The sequence below is a fragment of the Oncorhynchus nerka genome, linkage group LG4 (assembly GCF_034236695.1).
Source record: "Oncorhynchus nerka isolate Pitt River linkage group LG4, Oner_Uvic_2.0, whole genome shotgun sequence".
Lineage (NCBI taxonomy): Eukaryota > Metazoa > Chordata > Actinopteri > Salmoniformes > Salmonidae > Oncorhynchus > Oncorhynchus nerka.
In genome coordinates, this window is record NC_088399.1 from 27966020 (window position 1) to 27981614 (window position 15595).

Below are 15595 nucleotides of genomic sequence, written 5' to 3' on the forward strand. Positions count from 1 at the left end.
AGAGACGGCGACAGACAGACGGCGATAGAGAGACAGTGACAGAGGAAAGATCCTGTTCTCTTGACAGCTCTAGAAGACTGGCCATATATATATATATATATATATATATATATATATATACATTTTTGTATATATACATCTGTCAGTCTCATTCCTGTCCCATGTTGCCAAGTACAGTTATTTAAAAAAAAATGTATCAGGCCTATTCATCTCTGTCTAAAGGTTTAGCTGAAGCCCTTGCATTAGCAATAAACATTTAAGATTTTAATGTATCAGATTTGTGAAGATTCAAGATCTCAAACTCACGTTGCAAGTTGTGCATGTTCTGGTAAAGGCACCAGTGGTGTCTCCACTATGAACTTTGTTTCGTTCCCCCCAAAACAATGTACAAAATCCAAACAGATCGAACACTCAAGTCCTCCTGAAAAGTTCCATTCTGTGGCTTTATCTGGATTCTTTTAGTTTAGTTCTCAGGGAAGATGACAGCCCGTTCCGCAGTACTTAATGAAATCCAGGTAATCCGGTAACTCTTGGGAGGCAGGTGCAGCATGCGACAGCTTGCTTTCCTGCTCTGCTTTCCTGACTGCCTTGCTTACTCCTTGGTCTGGCGCAGGTGGTGTGAGAGAGGGAGGGAAGCGTGCCTCTCTGTACCTCTCTCGCTCTACCTCACCCCTCTCTCCCTCGCTAACCCACCCCAGTCTCCCACTCTCTCTCTTGCTCTCTACCTCCCACTTTCTCTCTCTACCTGCCTTCTCTTTCCCCCTTCTCTCTCTACCCACCCCTCTCCTCTCCCCTTGCTCTACCCCTCCTCACACCCCTTCTCTCTCAACTCCCTCTCACTCTCCCAACCCACCCCCCATCCTCACCCGACTACCCTATAGCCCCTCTCCTCTTTCTCTCTCTCTGGGCTTGTTGGGGCCGCTGATTGGTTAATGATTAGCTGAGCTGCTGTCCCGGTGTTGGCCCTGCATGCCCACTCTGAAACCTGGCCATAGTGCCGACCGAGTCTTTGTGCGTGTCCCTCTCCGTGTTTGAAAGGAAGGGAGTAGGGAGAGTGTTCAGTCTTATGATTAACTCGCACAGGTTCAGATATTTGCTGAGCTGGGCACTTTGGTGCTGGGAGGGATGTGTGGAGGGAGGGGGGTTAGAGGGGGAGGATTGTGGCCCAAGGAAGTAGGAGCAGCCGCTGGGCTAACAAGAGGTGCTCTGTGGAACAGACCCAGTTTCCAGCCAACTAAAGCTAAGTAGGCCTTTGGCTGATTACTTAAAATAGGCCCCCAGTAACTGGGAGGAGGCACACAGACACTCACACACAGGCAGGTTATTATTCAGAGAAACACGCATGTGCAGACAGTAAACATAAACACGCTTTCGTAGAAAGTCTCCCATGCTCTCAAAGACAAACACAGGTGATGTTAAACGGGTCAAATTTGACACAACTGATCACCAAATGGCTCCCCTCCCAGGTTCAACCTGCCTGGCGTGTGTGTATATGTGTGTGTGTCTGTACATGGAACATAGTATGTTTGTGTGTGTGAGCATACGAGTGTTCATTCACACAGGAAGGAACCTGGCTGGTTCAGCAGAAAGAGAAGAGTCAAAGCTTGCGGTGTTGAGCTTGCCATTCCCCGCCCGGCCAGCCTCCCCGTCAGTTAGCCTCCATCCCCGTCGGCCCATTGCTCCAGCAGGTGCGAACTCCTGACAGCGGCCCATGTTATAAATAGTCCCAAACAGGTAATAAAACGTTTTAACAGTCACAGCCCGGCACTGGGCCTGCCCACCAAAAGCAGTTTTAACTAGCGACTGTAAAAAGCCAACTGTGCCACGCAAACGTTCTGCAGTCCCACACCATCCGGCCTGCTGGAGTCTAGAGAATGCTAGGGTAACTGGTTAAATGAAAAATAAAATCACATTTTATAGCTTTAAAAAAAAATACAATATAGGGTATTATTCCTTCATGGCCTGAATTGATCTAATGTTCAAAATTGAGTTTGTGCATTTCTGGCCACAGTATAACGTCTTACATAATTAATCAAGGGTAGCCTACTTCACTGCACAGCACATGTAGGATGGAATTCACCTAGAGCCCTGTAACCTCAACTACTTTCACTTTGATCTCAACACGCCACTGATTTCCTGCTCGAGAGGATGGATGCTCTATCCTGGGCTACAAACCAAAAATGAACAACCCATTTTTACACAATACCGTTTTAGACCCCATCATTGAGAGACTACCATGGGTTAACAATAAAAAAGTCTGCAATTTGCACAACTGTTTTGATGAGTCAAGCTAGTTCCTCCCATCCCAGAAGAATGCTCTGCAGGTTCCATCGCCAAGTCACAATGAAAGATGTGTGACAAACACAGCCAAGCCAAGATTCTGGTATTAAAGATTGCGTTATAAATGTGAGGGAAAAAATTAAGCTATTCTAAATTAAAGGCTGATATTTAAGCAATAAGGTCAGAGGGGGTGGTATATGGCCAATATAACACGACAAAGGGTTGTTCTTGTTGTTATGCAAGCCAAATTCTAGGCTAGAAGCAAGGATAAATAATGTGTTTAATAAAACCATTATTTATTTTCTTTTGTCATTTGCTGTGATATATCAAAAACAGTGTAGTGATACTTCAAATAGAACAGTAAACGTGGATTTTTGCATCATACCCATGATATTGTTGATATACAGACGGGTGGAATGGTGTTTTAGCCAATCAGCATCCAGGATCCAAACTACCCGGTTTATAAATGAAGACAGGCTAATTGCAGCCAATTTACAAACATTGACAGGCATATAACAATAAAGCCTTTGAAACAAGTGCAGAAAACCTTAACTAAAGCTGTAATAAATGGAGCCAGCCAGGTATGCGATGGGGCAGCTTTTGCCCCACAATGGAGGCTTTTTCCCATGCAATGCAGCCAGTACATCCTGTGCTCTGTGCTACTGCTAGAGTGCGAGCCCCCGTGTGGCACTACGGGCTAAGATCAGCCCAGATTCCCTGCTGTTCCCCTCGGCTCCCGCACTCAGTCAGTCAGTAACTACCATGGGCTTAGCGCCACTGCAGTCTTAATATATGCACTTGGGCCATTCTCTCAATGCCCCTCAATAACAAAGTACAGTACGTGAGTGTAAATAATTTCACAGAGGAAGAGATGGGCAGTCATATTGCTTTAAATATAGTTGTTCTGTATCTCTGCATACACCCCCAACCAGAAATTTAACAGATGACGAATAACAGAAAAGGACAATGTGTGTTTCAAACCTGGAGCCGCCTGTGCTTCTGTCCATTCGCTAGTCACAAGGGTCTCAATGATCTTGATGTGAGCATCTGGGCTAGGCTCGCAGCTGATGAAAGAGTGAAAAAAAAGAAAGTAAAATAGAGTCAGCGATTCTCAGGCCAGCTGACTGGCCCTGCTGTTGTGATTAATGTGTGCATGATCTTGCTCCATCTTTGTCATTCTCTAACTGATGGGACTTCAAGCATGGCTGCTTTAATTGCAACAGCACAGCTGGCAAATAGAAAATCTTCCAAACCTAAATCCTTTCACTGCAAATGTGTGTGTCAGTGAGAGAGTGTGTGTGTGTGTGTGTGTGTGTGTGTGTGTGTGTGTGTGTAGGCTGCTTGCCTGAGAGTGTGTTTCCTTGAGTATATAAAAAGTGTCTGGCTGTCTGTGCACACCTGTCTGTGAGTGCCAGTTCCTCTCTCTCCTGCACCCACCTGGCAGCCTGCTGTCTGAAGAGCACGGGGCTAAAGATCTCCCCCAGGGCGCGGGAGCTGAGCAGGTTCTTGGGCGCGTTGTGGCACACCCGGGACCAGTGGCGCAGCAGGCAGTGGAAGGTGAGCCAGTACTGGGCTGGCAGGCTGGGTGTGCTGGCGATGCGACGCAGCAGCTGGGCACACTCCTTGGGGCTCTGCACCTCTGTGGGATCAAAACACACACAGGTGTCAGAAAGGGAGGTATGTCATACATACACATGTTTCTATGTGCTAACACTTACGCAGGTTACGCACAAATTCATTGATAGAGATCACAGAGGGAGATATACACATTGCATTACCACACATGTATGACTTTGAATGTGTGCTGCAGGCTACGCACTAACAAAACCCTTCAAAAAGCTCCCGCAGTTAAAGCTACAGAGGTGCTAGCAGACTTCCCTTCGACCAATGGGGTGGCAGAAAAAGGAGCCCTGTGGGTTAGACAACCGCATTGAGATTGTGTGTGCTCAACAATGAGTGGAGTGCAAGGTACAGGTGATTGGCTAGCACTGAGATAAACTTGTATAAGTTAACAACAGAGATCCTGTTTCTGGCCATGTGACAAAAAGATTACTCTGAGATATCTCTGTCTTATGTTCTTCCGTGCTAAAGCAAACCTGCTGTGTGTGTGTGTGTGTGTGTGTAGATATTGACACTAGCTCTAGGTACTGTGGGTTCCCTCTCCAAGGTACAGAGTGTTCAGCAGCCCGGCCAGTGGTAGATTAGGTTAGGACTGCTGCTGTAGGCCAATAATTAACTAGACACCGTACCTTTGGGTTGAGGCACGTTCCACTGAAAGTGATTGCTGAGAGCAACAAACAAATTGAATGAACAGCAACCTCTAACCGACATGCTGATTTGGATATGACCCATTTTCTAGTAGAACATTGACATTAAGGAAACAGTAGGTGCTATAGAATATTGGTTTTGTGATTGTGTGTACATCATGTGGTGTACTCTGATGAGTGTATGGCTGTGTTACAGTCACAGTGTGTGTGTGTGTGAGTACCTTGGGCGGTGTGGACCAGCTGAGTGTAGATGGCCGGTGGTATGACAGGCTGGGGAAGATCCTGCAGGTACCGACGTAGACCGTCACACAGCATCTGCAGGTCCATCTGGTCCAGGTCTGCTGACGGAGGATCTGAATAGAACCACACACAATTAGCTCAAAGTCAAACTGTTTTTTCCCCCCAAAAAATTGCACACAAAGTCAAATAACATTGAATTTGGGTGGATATACAGTGCATTCGAAAAGTATTCAGACCCCTTGACTTTTCCACATTTTGTAGAACCCATAATGACAGGTTTAGTAATGTTTGCAAAAAATGTATACCTTATTTACATAATTATTCAGACCCTTTGCTATGCGACTCGAAATTGAGCTCAGGTGCATCCTGTTTCCAGTGATCATCCAGATGTTTCTACAACTTGGGAGTCCACCTATGGTAAATTCAATTGATTGGACATGATTTGCAAAGGCACACACATGTCTATATAAAAGTTTGCACAGTTGACGGTGCATGTCAGATCAAACACCAAGCCATGAGGTCGAAGTAATTGTCCATAGAGCTCCGAGACAGGATTGTGTCGAGAGACAGATCTGGAGGAGGGTACCAAAACATTTCTGCAGTATTAAAGGTCCCCAAGAACACAGTGGCCTCCATCATTCTTAAATGGAAGAAGTTATGAACCACCAAGACTCATCCAAGACCTTGACCAAGAACCCGATGGTCACTGACAGAGCTCTAGAGTTCCTCTGTGGAGATGGGGGAACCTTCCAGTAGGACAACCATCTCTGCAGCACTCCACCAATCAGGCCTTTATGGTAGAGTGGCCAGATGGAAGCCACTCCCCACTAAAAAGGCACATGACAGCCCGCTTGGAGTTTGCCAAAAGGGACACAAAGGACTCTCAGACCATGAGAAACAAGATTCTCTGGTATGATGAAACCAAGATTGAACTCTGACCTGAATGTGTCCGCTCAACACTTGGCCAATACCATCCCTACGGTGAAACATCGTGGTGGCAGTATCATGCAGTGGGGATGTTTTTCGGCGGCAGGGACTGGGAGACTAGTCAGGATCAAGGGAAAAATTAATGGCGCAAAGTACAGAGATCCTTGATGAAAACCTGCGCTAGAGCGCTCAGAACCTTAGACTGTGGCGAAGGTTCACCTTCCAACAGGACAGCGACCCTAAGCACACAGCCAAGAATACGCATGATTGGCTTCGGGACAAGTATCTGAATGTCCTTGAGTGGCCTAGCCAGAGCCGATCAAACATCTCTGGAGAGACATGAAAATAGCTGTGCAGCGACACTCCCCATCCAGCCGGACAGACCTTGAGAGGATCTGCAGAGAAGAATGGGAGAAAATCCCCAAATACAGGCCATGCTTGTAGCGTCATACCCAAGAAGACTGCCAAAGGTGTTTCAACAAAGTACTGAGTAAAGGGTCTAAATACTTAATTAAAATGTGCTATTTCTAAAAACCTTTTTGCTTTGTCATTGAGGTAGGTGTGTAGATTTACGAGGAAAAAAACAATTTAATACATTTTAGAATAAGGCTGTAACATAACAAAATGTGGAAAAAGTCAAGGGTTCTGAATACTTTGCGAATGCACTGTAAGTGATAAACATGAATTCTGCTCACCAGTGTCAAAGCACTGTCTAACATCCAGTCCACCATCGGCTGTGAAGGTCCTGTACAGCGTTGGGTTGTCCAGACCTACACAGAATCAAGCAGCACATGATAAGCCACTAGCTTAGATGCAACTACTTAAATTACTAGAAAGTCATAAAATCACTATAAAAAGGTCTTCCGATTTATTTAAGTATAAAAACATTCAGGGAATAAAGCGCACTACAAGCTACCAGACCTAGTTTCAGGGAGGTTAACACTGAAGATCCCTTCGATCTCCGCTGAGTTAGGTAAACCTGCTTTTAGTTTCTTTGCACCTTACTTGTGGAATATCCTCCCAAACTCTCTCAAATTGGATATTATGATGCCTCTGGAGAGCTACCCTTTAGGTTTTCGCTCTAACCCCAGTTGTAACTAACGTGATTCATCTTATCAACCAGCTAAGTGTGGAAATCAGGAGCACTAGATTAATAGGGTTGGAGCGAAAATCTACCGGGATGGTAGCTCTCCAGGAACAGGGTTAGAAAGCCCTACTCTAGGGAAATTCAGACAGCTGATTAATTACTTTGAATGTGTTTTGTTTTCTATGATTGTGTTTTGTATCACTGTTCTGCTTTTCATAGTGTATAGATTTTGGAATATTATTGTAATTACAGGGCTCTTCAGACCAAAGAGACCTTTATCTCAGCATGACTTCTTGTCAAAATAAAGGTTAAATAAATAATTACATAAGTAACTGAAACCATGTTGATACACGAGGGGTGGATCTTCTAGAATATAAATCTAGGAAATGTTTAGATGACCAGTGTGGATGTGTGCTAGTCCATTGTGTACAGGCCAGTGCACCTTTCTTCTCGATGGCCTCCAGCAGCTTGGCCAGCATGGGAGGAGCGGTCTCTGGGAGCGCAAACTGCTCTGTCAGGTCCAGGAGGGCGGAGCCTGGAAGACGAGAGAAGAGAGGAATAGCGGTTCAGTAAGTCATTTCCATTTAAAAAAGGTAGTTTTAGGATTCAATCGATAACAATTATGGAGGCTAACAAAGAGTGAGAGAGGAAAGGGGATAAGTTGTTGAGGGTTAATTTTATTTCAACATTTCAGGAAGTGCATTGAAATGCAGTATATTAACTTAAAATTGCCCGATCCTGGTTTAACCAAGCCCTGGATGGTTATAGGCAACGGAGTCAATTCCTCCAACCCTGTCTAACACGACACAAAGGGGTCAATTTTGGGCCTCCACTTCAATCCCACCACCATGGTCTCCACCCACACCCCTCGCCCTCAGGCAGCCTATTAATATATCAATCCCACGTTGCAATGCATTCACATGGTACGCCTTTTAAAAATGGTCAGGAAGGGAGATTTGGGACTGGAGCGCTACTTCAAAAGGTATTGCAGACACCAGACCAAAGGACCGATGGAGAGACAAAAAGGCAACTGTGCACAACCGAACGATTCAGGTCGGAGAGGTGCCGAGCAGTAGGATACCATGAAGGTAGCGTTGGGGTGGACCAAGGGGCTAAGCAAACACCATGTGATATGCATGAGGCAAGCCAGGTCTGAGGCTTTGCCCCCCCCCCACCCCACTTTTTTCATTAGATCTTAGCATCCAGGTGTGGACATGAAAGGGTATGTGGGCTGGCACCAATTTTATTTGGATTTGCAAAAAGGTTATTTTGAAAGAGCACCTTTCTGAAAGGGCCAACTGTTTGAGGATTTCAGTCTGCAGTTTCAAACGCAGACGACCATGAATGGAGCCCCTTTCACGGTTTCCCTTTATTTCACTAATTAAGAGATGTATTTATTTATGTTAGATGCTCTACATCTCAGAAGATTTCAAAGGGTTCCAATATTAAGGCAATGTAGTGGCATTGCCTACATGTGTATTTATCCTATTGTTTTTAACAAACAAATGTCAATTATTTTGCTCTACCCTTTTTTGTAAACTGGCACAAAACCAGGCATCTAGAGTAGCCATCTACGCATAAACACTGGTCTTTAGCCTGGAAACGTTCTCTCCCCCAGGAGATTATTATTTTGCTTGCCTAAACAATGATCTGCCATATTTTAACGTTATGTCCTTGTTAGCGCACCAAACGCTGTGGATAACGCTGTCCGGTTGTATGTGAACCAACTGGATTAGCAGGGAGAAAGACCTTCAGCCACTAAACACGCTAAACCCTGTGTAGGCTAAAGAGACAACCGTCATCTTCAAGACACAGTGTGGACCGCACCACACGGACCAGAAAGCGAGTCGTTTTCTCAGAAGCAATGAACTTTGAGGTACTGGAACAGCAACATTTCCCCAAATAGAGAGCTAGGCATCCAGTGCCACCTCTGCATGACTTGGAAGTGTAACCTTCCTACCCAGACAGACATCCTACACTGCTGTCCCTCTACTGCCAAAGCCCTGCCTGCATTGGCCTCCCGCTTCTGGGAAACTCACTTCACAACCTGGGGCTAAATTTACACCTGGCCTCAGTGCTGCTAAAAGTAAATATGCAGAACAACAAGCCTAGCTAGACCTAGATACAATCATCATGTTCTATTTTTTTCAACTTATCTACAATCACATTCTAGCATTCCTAGATTATAGATAAGACTGCATTTACTATTGTGATAACTATAGTAAGATACATTGTATTCTTAAAAGTGAAATGCTACCTCTGTGTGCTCATCTGTACAGAGACACACACTGATTTTAGTATCAGAGTTTTGAGTAGACCTATATCAGCTTCCACAATATTATTTTCTACGATATAATATACATAGATACTATGACTCTAAGTAACAGGGGGGAAAAAAAAGATTGGTCGGTGGATATTCCCTCAAACCGCAGTACTATTCAATGTGTCCTGTATCTGGGACTGTGTATATTTACTCTATCCATAGCAGCCCTGTGAGTGAAACAGGGAGGGGGAAGATAAAGTTGTTTCTCAGTACCATCTGCGCGACCTGATAGTTCCAATGCCGACGGGCCGGTGTCGAGTGACACAGAAAATGACAAATGTTCGGGCCGATCAGTTGGTGATTTCCATGAGGCACTGCCACGAGACCAAGAAACAGAGCAGAAGGGATCTAATGAAGGCAGAGGTGCAGCAAGAGAGAGAGCGAGGGGCAGTGAACGAGCGAGAGAGAGAGTGAGGGGCGGCGAGCAAGCGAGAGGGCGCAGAGAAGGAGTCGGCCACAGAGAAGAACTTGGTAGCAGGCCACATCGATGGAACTGTGTTATCCTCAAAGCCGGAAAAAAAGGTGTTTAGCTTGTCCAGAAGCAAGATGCCGGTGTCCGCAACGTGGCTGATTTTCCCTTTGTAGTCCATGATTGTCTGTAGACTCTGCCACATACATCTCGTGTCTGCCGTTGAATTGCGACTCCACTTTTTTTCCTGTTTGATTGCCTTACCAGAGAATAACTACACTTTTTGTATTCGGCCATATTCCCAGTCACCTTGCCATGGTTTAATGCGGTGGTTCCTTCTTTCAGTTTTGCGCGATTGCTAAAACATCTATCCACAGTTTCTGGTCTGGGTTGGTTTTAATAGTCAGAGTGGGTACACAATCTCCTATACACCTGATTAACTCAGTCAACGTATCTGTGTATTTGTCAACGTTATTCTCAGAGGCTTCCCGGAACATATCCCAGTCAGTGTGATTAAAACAATCTTGAAGCCTGGATTCTGATTGGTCAGACCAGCGTTGAATAGACCTTAGGCAGAAACTCAAACAGGAAGTACCCGTGCTATAGGAAGGGAGGAGCAAAATAGAGTCATGATCAGATTTGCCTAAGGGAGGGCGAGGGGCTTGTAGGCATTTCAAAATGTTGAGTAGCAGCAGTCCAATGTTTTTCCAAAGCGAGTACCACAGTCAACGTGTTGGTAGAACTTCCATAGCATTTTCCTCCAATTTGCTTTGTTAAAATCTACAGCAACAATAAATGCAGCCTCATGATATGTGGTTTCCAGTGTGTATAAAGTCCAGTGTAGTTCTTTGAGGGCAGTCGTGGTATTGGCTTGAGGGGGAATATACACGGCTGTGACTATAACCAAAGATAATTCTCTTGGGAGGTAATGCGGTCAGCATTTGATTGTGAGGTATTCTAGGTCGGGTAAACAAAATGATTTGAGTGTCTGCATGTTATTACAATGACACCATGAGTAGTTAATCATGAAACATACACCCCCGCCTTTCATATTCCCAGAGAATTCATTATTTCTGTCTGCGCTATGTACTGAGAACCCAGCTGGCTGTATGGACAAAGCCATGTTTCTGTGAAACAGTGTATGGTACAATCCCTGATGTTTCTCTGGAAGTAGATCCTCGCCCTGAACTCATCTACTTTATTATCCAGAAACTGAACATTAGCGAGTAATATACCCGAAGCGGTGGATGGTGTGCACGCCTCCTGAGTCAGACTAGAAGTCCACTCCGAATACATCTCTGCCAGAGGTGCTTTGGAGCAGCCTCTGGAATAAGTAAAATTGCCCTGGGGGGTACAAACAAAGGATCCAATTCGGGATAGTCGTATTCCTGGTCGTAATGCTGGTGAGTTACCGCCACTCTGATATCCAAAAGTTATTACTGGCTGTATGTAATATCAAAAAGAATTCTGTGCTAATAATGTAAGAAATAACACAAAAAAACAAAATACTGCAAAGTTGCTTAGGCACTAGAAGCAGACCTGCCATATCTGTTGGCACCATTAAGTCCAACTGGACTAGAACAGGGGTTCCCAAACTTTTTACACTTGGTGGACTCCCTTCCAGCATTGGGGAACATCGCGAGAGAGGGGCGGCGAGCGAGAGTGGCGAAACAGAGAGAGGGGCGGCGAGCGAGAGTGCGCGCGAGAGAGAGAGGGGCGGGGAGAGAGGGGCAGCAGAAAGCGAGGGGGAACGAGAGAGAGGCAACCAGATAAACTGGTTTATCCATTTCACTTGCTTTCGCTCCTTTGCTCTGCAAAGAGCGAACAAAGAATGCAAACATACAGGTACGGTTAGTCCTTCTGCAGATTTCAGCGCCTTCTCTCCCACAGTTTAAAAAAATTAGAACATTATTCTATGCCTGCATTATTATTATTTGCAGGATTCCTCATAATATCCCAGAAGGCATCAGCTCAGTCAGCCAGTCAGTCAACCACAGGTTGAGGAAGTCAACGCAGCTGCCACTGGTGCTGTGGTGCGGCAGGCGTCGGCGGAGGGAACACTCTCTCCCCAGTTCAAACGGTACCTGTAAACTCCAGTAACGGCTGTGGCCAGGCCAGGAACACCAAAAACAGACTAAAGATAGCGCACACCTCTATTAAATGTAAGGTCCCGGTCATGTAACCAGCATTTTCATAGGTTCTAGTATTTATTTTCTTCTGGGGAAGAGGTTCTGTGGAATAAGTGTGACTGAAAACTGATGACCAGTAGAGCAGCCATAGTGTTCGATGTGTGACTTGAGTCCATTTAGTTCAAGGGGCAACTGGGTATAAAAAAAATTCTGTCCTCAGCAGTTGACACTTTGTTAAAACAATATTTATTTCACAGGTCAGTGTGGCTTTTTCCTACTTTAGCATGCAGTGTATTGCATGTGAAATAGGCTATATAACATGGAGAAGCCTTGAGTTTGGACACATGAAATGGGACTGCAGGCATGAGAAAAGTGAGACTATGTCTCCCCCTGCAGAGAGTAAATAGCAACGCATGCACTTCACAGAACCAATGAATAGCCTGTTGCTACACTGGCAGAAAAAAATTAAAGATAAAAAATTATGAATTGGTGCTTTGTGCAAAATATTTGGTTCAACTGAATGTTTATAATAAACCAGTATCATAATGTACAATTTCAAGACTCAGCATTACAGATTCCACCAAGAAATTAGACAAATAATGACGACAACCATTGCCATCCAGGCCGCTGTTTGTTTTAGGCCTACATCAATTGATTCAATCAATAAAGTCCAAAGCATTCCCATTATTAGATATAAGAACCAAACTTCATCTACCTTTGTTTAGCCATTATGAAAAACCACTACAGTACAGAAGAGGGAGGTGTCTGCAGTCTACTTTGATAAACAGATATAGCTAGTGTGATAGATCCAGATCACAGTTAGGGTTGCAAACTTTCCAGTAAATTTCTGTAATTTTCCCAGATATTTTCCATGAGAAGTTAAGCCCTGGAATTTGGGGAATTTTGCTTAAATTCAGTTTTTGTTGTTGTTGCTTATAACAGTGAACCTTTTTTTGTGGGATACACAAGGCAATTCTAGGTCTTGTGGCATATTTGGTTAAACTATCCCCAATTCAATGGAATTGAAACATCTGCATGCACAGTGCATTCTTCCATCACATGTACAGATGATTCTCAAGATCTTTCACACTAATGAGATGCTATTGAGCCCACACTATGACACTGTCTGAGCCAAGGACTACATGCTTTCTGGTAAGTTTTGATTACAGTACTGGGTGGGATGAATATATTTTTTGTTAACCTCTTATGGCTGCATCCCTTGTTCTCAATTTCCACCTGAAGACATACCCTAATCTAACTGCCTGTATATGCATATTTTTGGTATCATTTGAATGGAAACATTCTGAATTTTGTGGAAATGTTAATTGAATGTAAGAGAATATAACACAGTAGATCTGGTGGAAGAAAAGAGAAAGAAAGAGCATACGTTTTCTGTTTTTTATTGTTGTAGCATCATCTTTCACATGTACTAGAATAGCCACAGTCAGATAGGATGCTGGGGATAATAACACAAGAGGGCAACTGTAGGTGTGCAAGGTTTCAGACAGATAACTTCAGGAATGGGTGAGCTACATGACATTTAGCATGAAGTCACCCAGGTGTCCCACACAAGTTGCCCAAATGTACCCAAGTGGCCGAATTGGTGAAATGACCTATAACTATATACAACATATCAAAAAGCAATTCTAACACACACACACAAAATTCATTCGAATTTTTTTTTTTAAACAGTACACCCTTTGGAAGTCCTCTACACAATATTTTGCTGCCTGTGCCGTGTCCCATAGCAGTCTCTTTCTGATGTAAAGCAGAGGCAAACTGAACAAGTGGTACAGGTCATGCGACACAGAACACAACGACACCTCCATGCTGTGCCCTTTTGGCCCTGAGGCACAGTCATGCCTGCAGTAATGAACTGTGGCATATGAACACCACTGGAGGCAGGAGTAGAGGGGGCAGAGGTAGAGCGGGCAGCCTGGCACCGGGGGCTCCCAGTCGGAGTCGCTATCACTGTGAAAGAAAACATTTAAAAAATATTTGTAATGTATGAGCCTTTTATCATCACATAAAATAAACAAATATGTATTGTATAGAGCAGAGGGAACAGTCACTAATGTGAAGTGCTGTTCCATTCAACTCCGGCCATTGTTGTGGGCCTGCCCTCCCCTGAACAGCACAAAATGGCTATTTCATATGGAAATGGAGAGGAGTAGCAGAGGCCGTGTGTGTGTGTGTGTGTGTGTGTTTGCTGTTCTACTCCATATTTTCCACCATAATTTGCAAATAAATTCATTAAAAATCCTACAATGTGATTTTCTGGATTTTTTTTTCTCATTGTCTGTCATAGTTGAAGTGTACCTATGATGAAAATTACAGGCCTCTCATCTTTTTAAGTGGGAGAACTTGCACAATTGGTGGCTGACTAAATACTTTTTTGCCCCACTGTATATATCTGACATGGAAAATATATATACACACATATACAACACATTTCATTGCAAATATTTTTTTATATATTATATATTTCATAAAACGGCATTAGCACTTACCCGTCCAGAAGTATGTCCTGTCCTTGCAGAAACAGCTCCTCAGCTCCTGTTTGAATCATAACACTCAAAGATTCCTCATACAAAAAAATCTGTCTCACTTTCTCGATCAATCTATTCTATAATCTGGTACAAATCTGTATACTATGACTTCACTTTTCCTGATTTATTCGCCATGATGTCTTCAATGAAATCGTTGAAAATACAACTTTCCAAAATACTGCTGTGCGTAGCGTCACATTAACTCCTCTGATAGTCAAGGCGAGAATGGAGTTCGTTACGCATGCATTTACAAACAAGGAATGGTAGTCCAACCCAAAACCATTACATACTGGCGTTTACCTCAGCTCATTGGCTATCTACCCAGCTAGATTTCAAGAAGATCAGTGGTCATCGGGCAGAAATACAGTCAATCAACGAAGCTTTGCTAAAATTATTGGTGCGCAAGGTAGTCATTGCTCGTTGTCTTCAAATCAGTTCACTTCGGTCAATACTCCCCGCAAAAAAAACAATGACGTTTGGCTGTGTTGCAAAACTCCAGAGGAATGCACTGAAACCAACCATGACTAGATAAACGATGGTTTACCGTGTGTAACTTTTACAAATCACTTCAAACTACTTTTCTAAACCAACTTTAGGTATTAATAAACGTTAATAATCTATACAATTCATCACGGGGCGATCTGTATTCGATAGCAGCTAGTCTTGAAATCAGCGTCCATCTTTTCCATTTTAACAACATCCTGTGGAGAGACTAAAACAGGAAAGGCCAAAACGTCATACAACCAAGGATTAAGTCTGCTGGAAATGCCAGCACTGGCGACATCGTGTGGAAGCTGTAGGCGTTTACAGGGCATCTTCATGTATTTGCAGTCGCCTTAAACAATACATTGACTGGCGGATTAATATATTTTTTGTGTTTTTGGAGAACAGTTTTTCGAGGGATTTTTACTCCTAAACACGTTATGTTATAGCCACAGACACGATTTAACCAATTTTAGAGACTTCAGAGTGTTTTCTATACACACATACTTATCATTTGCATATACTATATTCCTGGCATGAGTAGCAGGACTTTGAAATGTTGCGCGATTTTTAACAAAAAGCTGCGAAAATTCGCATCATCCATAAGAGGTTTAACCATCTATACATGGAGTTGTATTTAGGGTTTTTTACTCATTTTTTTCTAATCTATACAGGAAAATGCCACGGGCACTATCTGATGTGTGGAGACATTTCACTGCAGCTAATGTAGAAGGAAAAGTTGGGTAAATTTGTAAATACCATGCCAAATCATGATGAATCAGACACCTTATCGATATCAATAGCTCACGGTTCTCCTGGAATCATAAGTAGTCAGAGGAACGTAGTCAGAGAAATGCTGATGAATGTCTTGCTCGAGCTGTGTATGCAACTGGTTCAACTC

The 15595-nt window shown here is 43.7% G+C and overlaps 1 protein-coding gene across 2 annotated transcripts in view; it reads right to left on the reverse strand.

Moving 5' to 3' along the window:
• Nucleotides 1-15595, reverse strand: part of pik3r1 (phosphoinositide-3-kinase, regulatory subunit 1 (alpha)) — a 45185-nt gene that overhangs the window by 12163 nt on the left and 17427 nt on the right. The window contains exons 3-7 of one of the 2 annotated variants that reach the window (XM_029650518.2): nucleotides 7244-7336; nucleotides 6410-6484; nucleotides 4769-4900; nucleotides 3718-3919; nucleotides 3262-3344 (exon numbers count right to left, since the gene is read on the reverse strand). In XM_029650518.2, the coding sequence (XP_029506378.1) occupies nucleotides 3262-3344; nucleotides 3718-3919; nucleotides 4769-4900; nucleotides 6410-6484; nucleotides 7244-7336 (585 nt within the window). Of the gene's footprint in view, nucleotides 1-3261; nucleotides 3345-3678; nucleotides 3920-4768; nucleotides 4901-6409; nucleotides 6485-7243; nucleotides 7337-15595 lie in introns of both variants that reach the window. The other variant, XM_029650512.2, reaches the window with a different exon arrangement.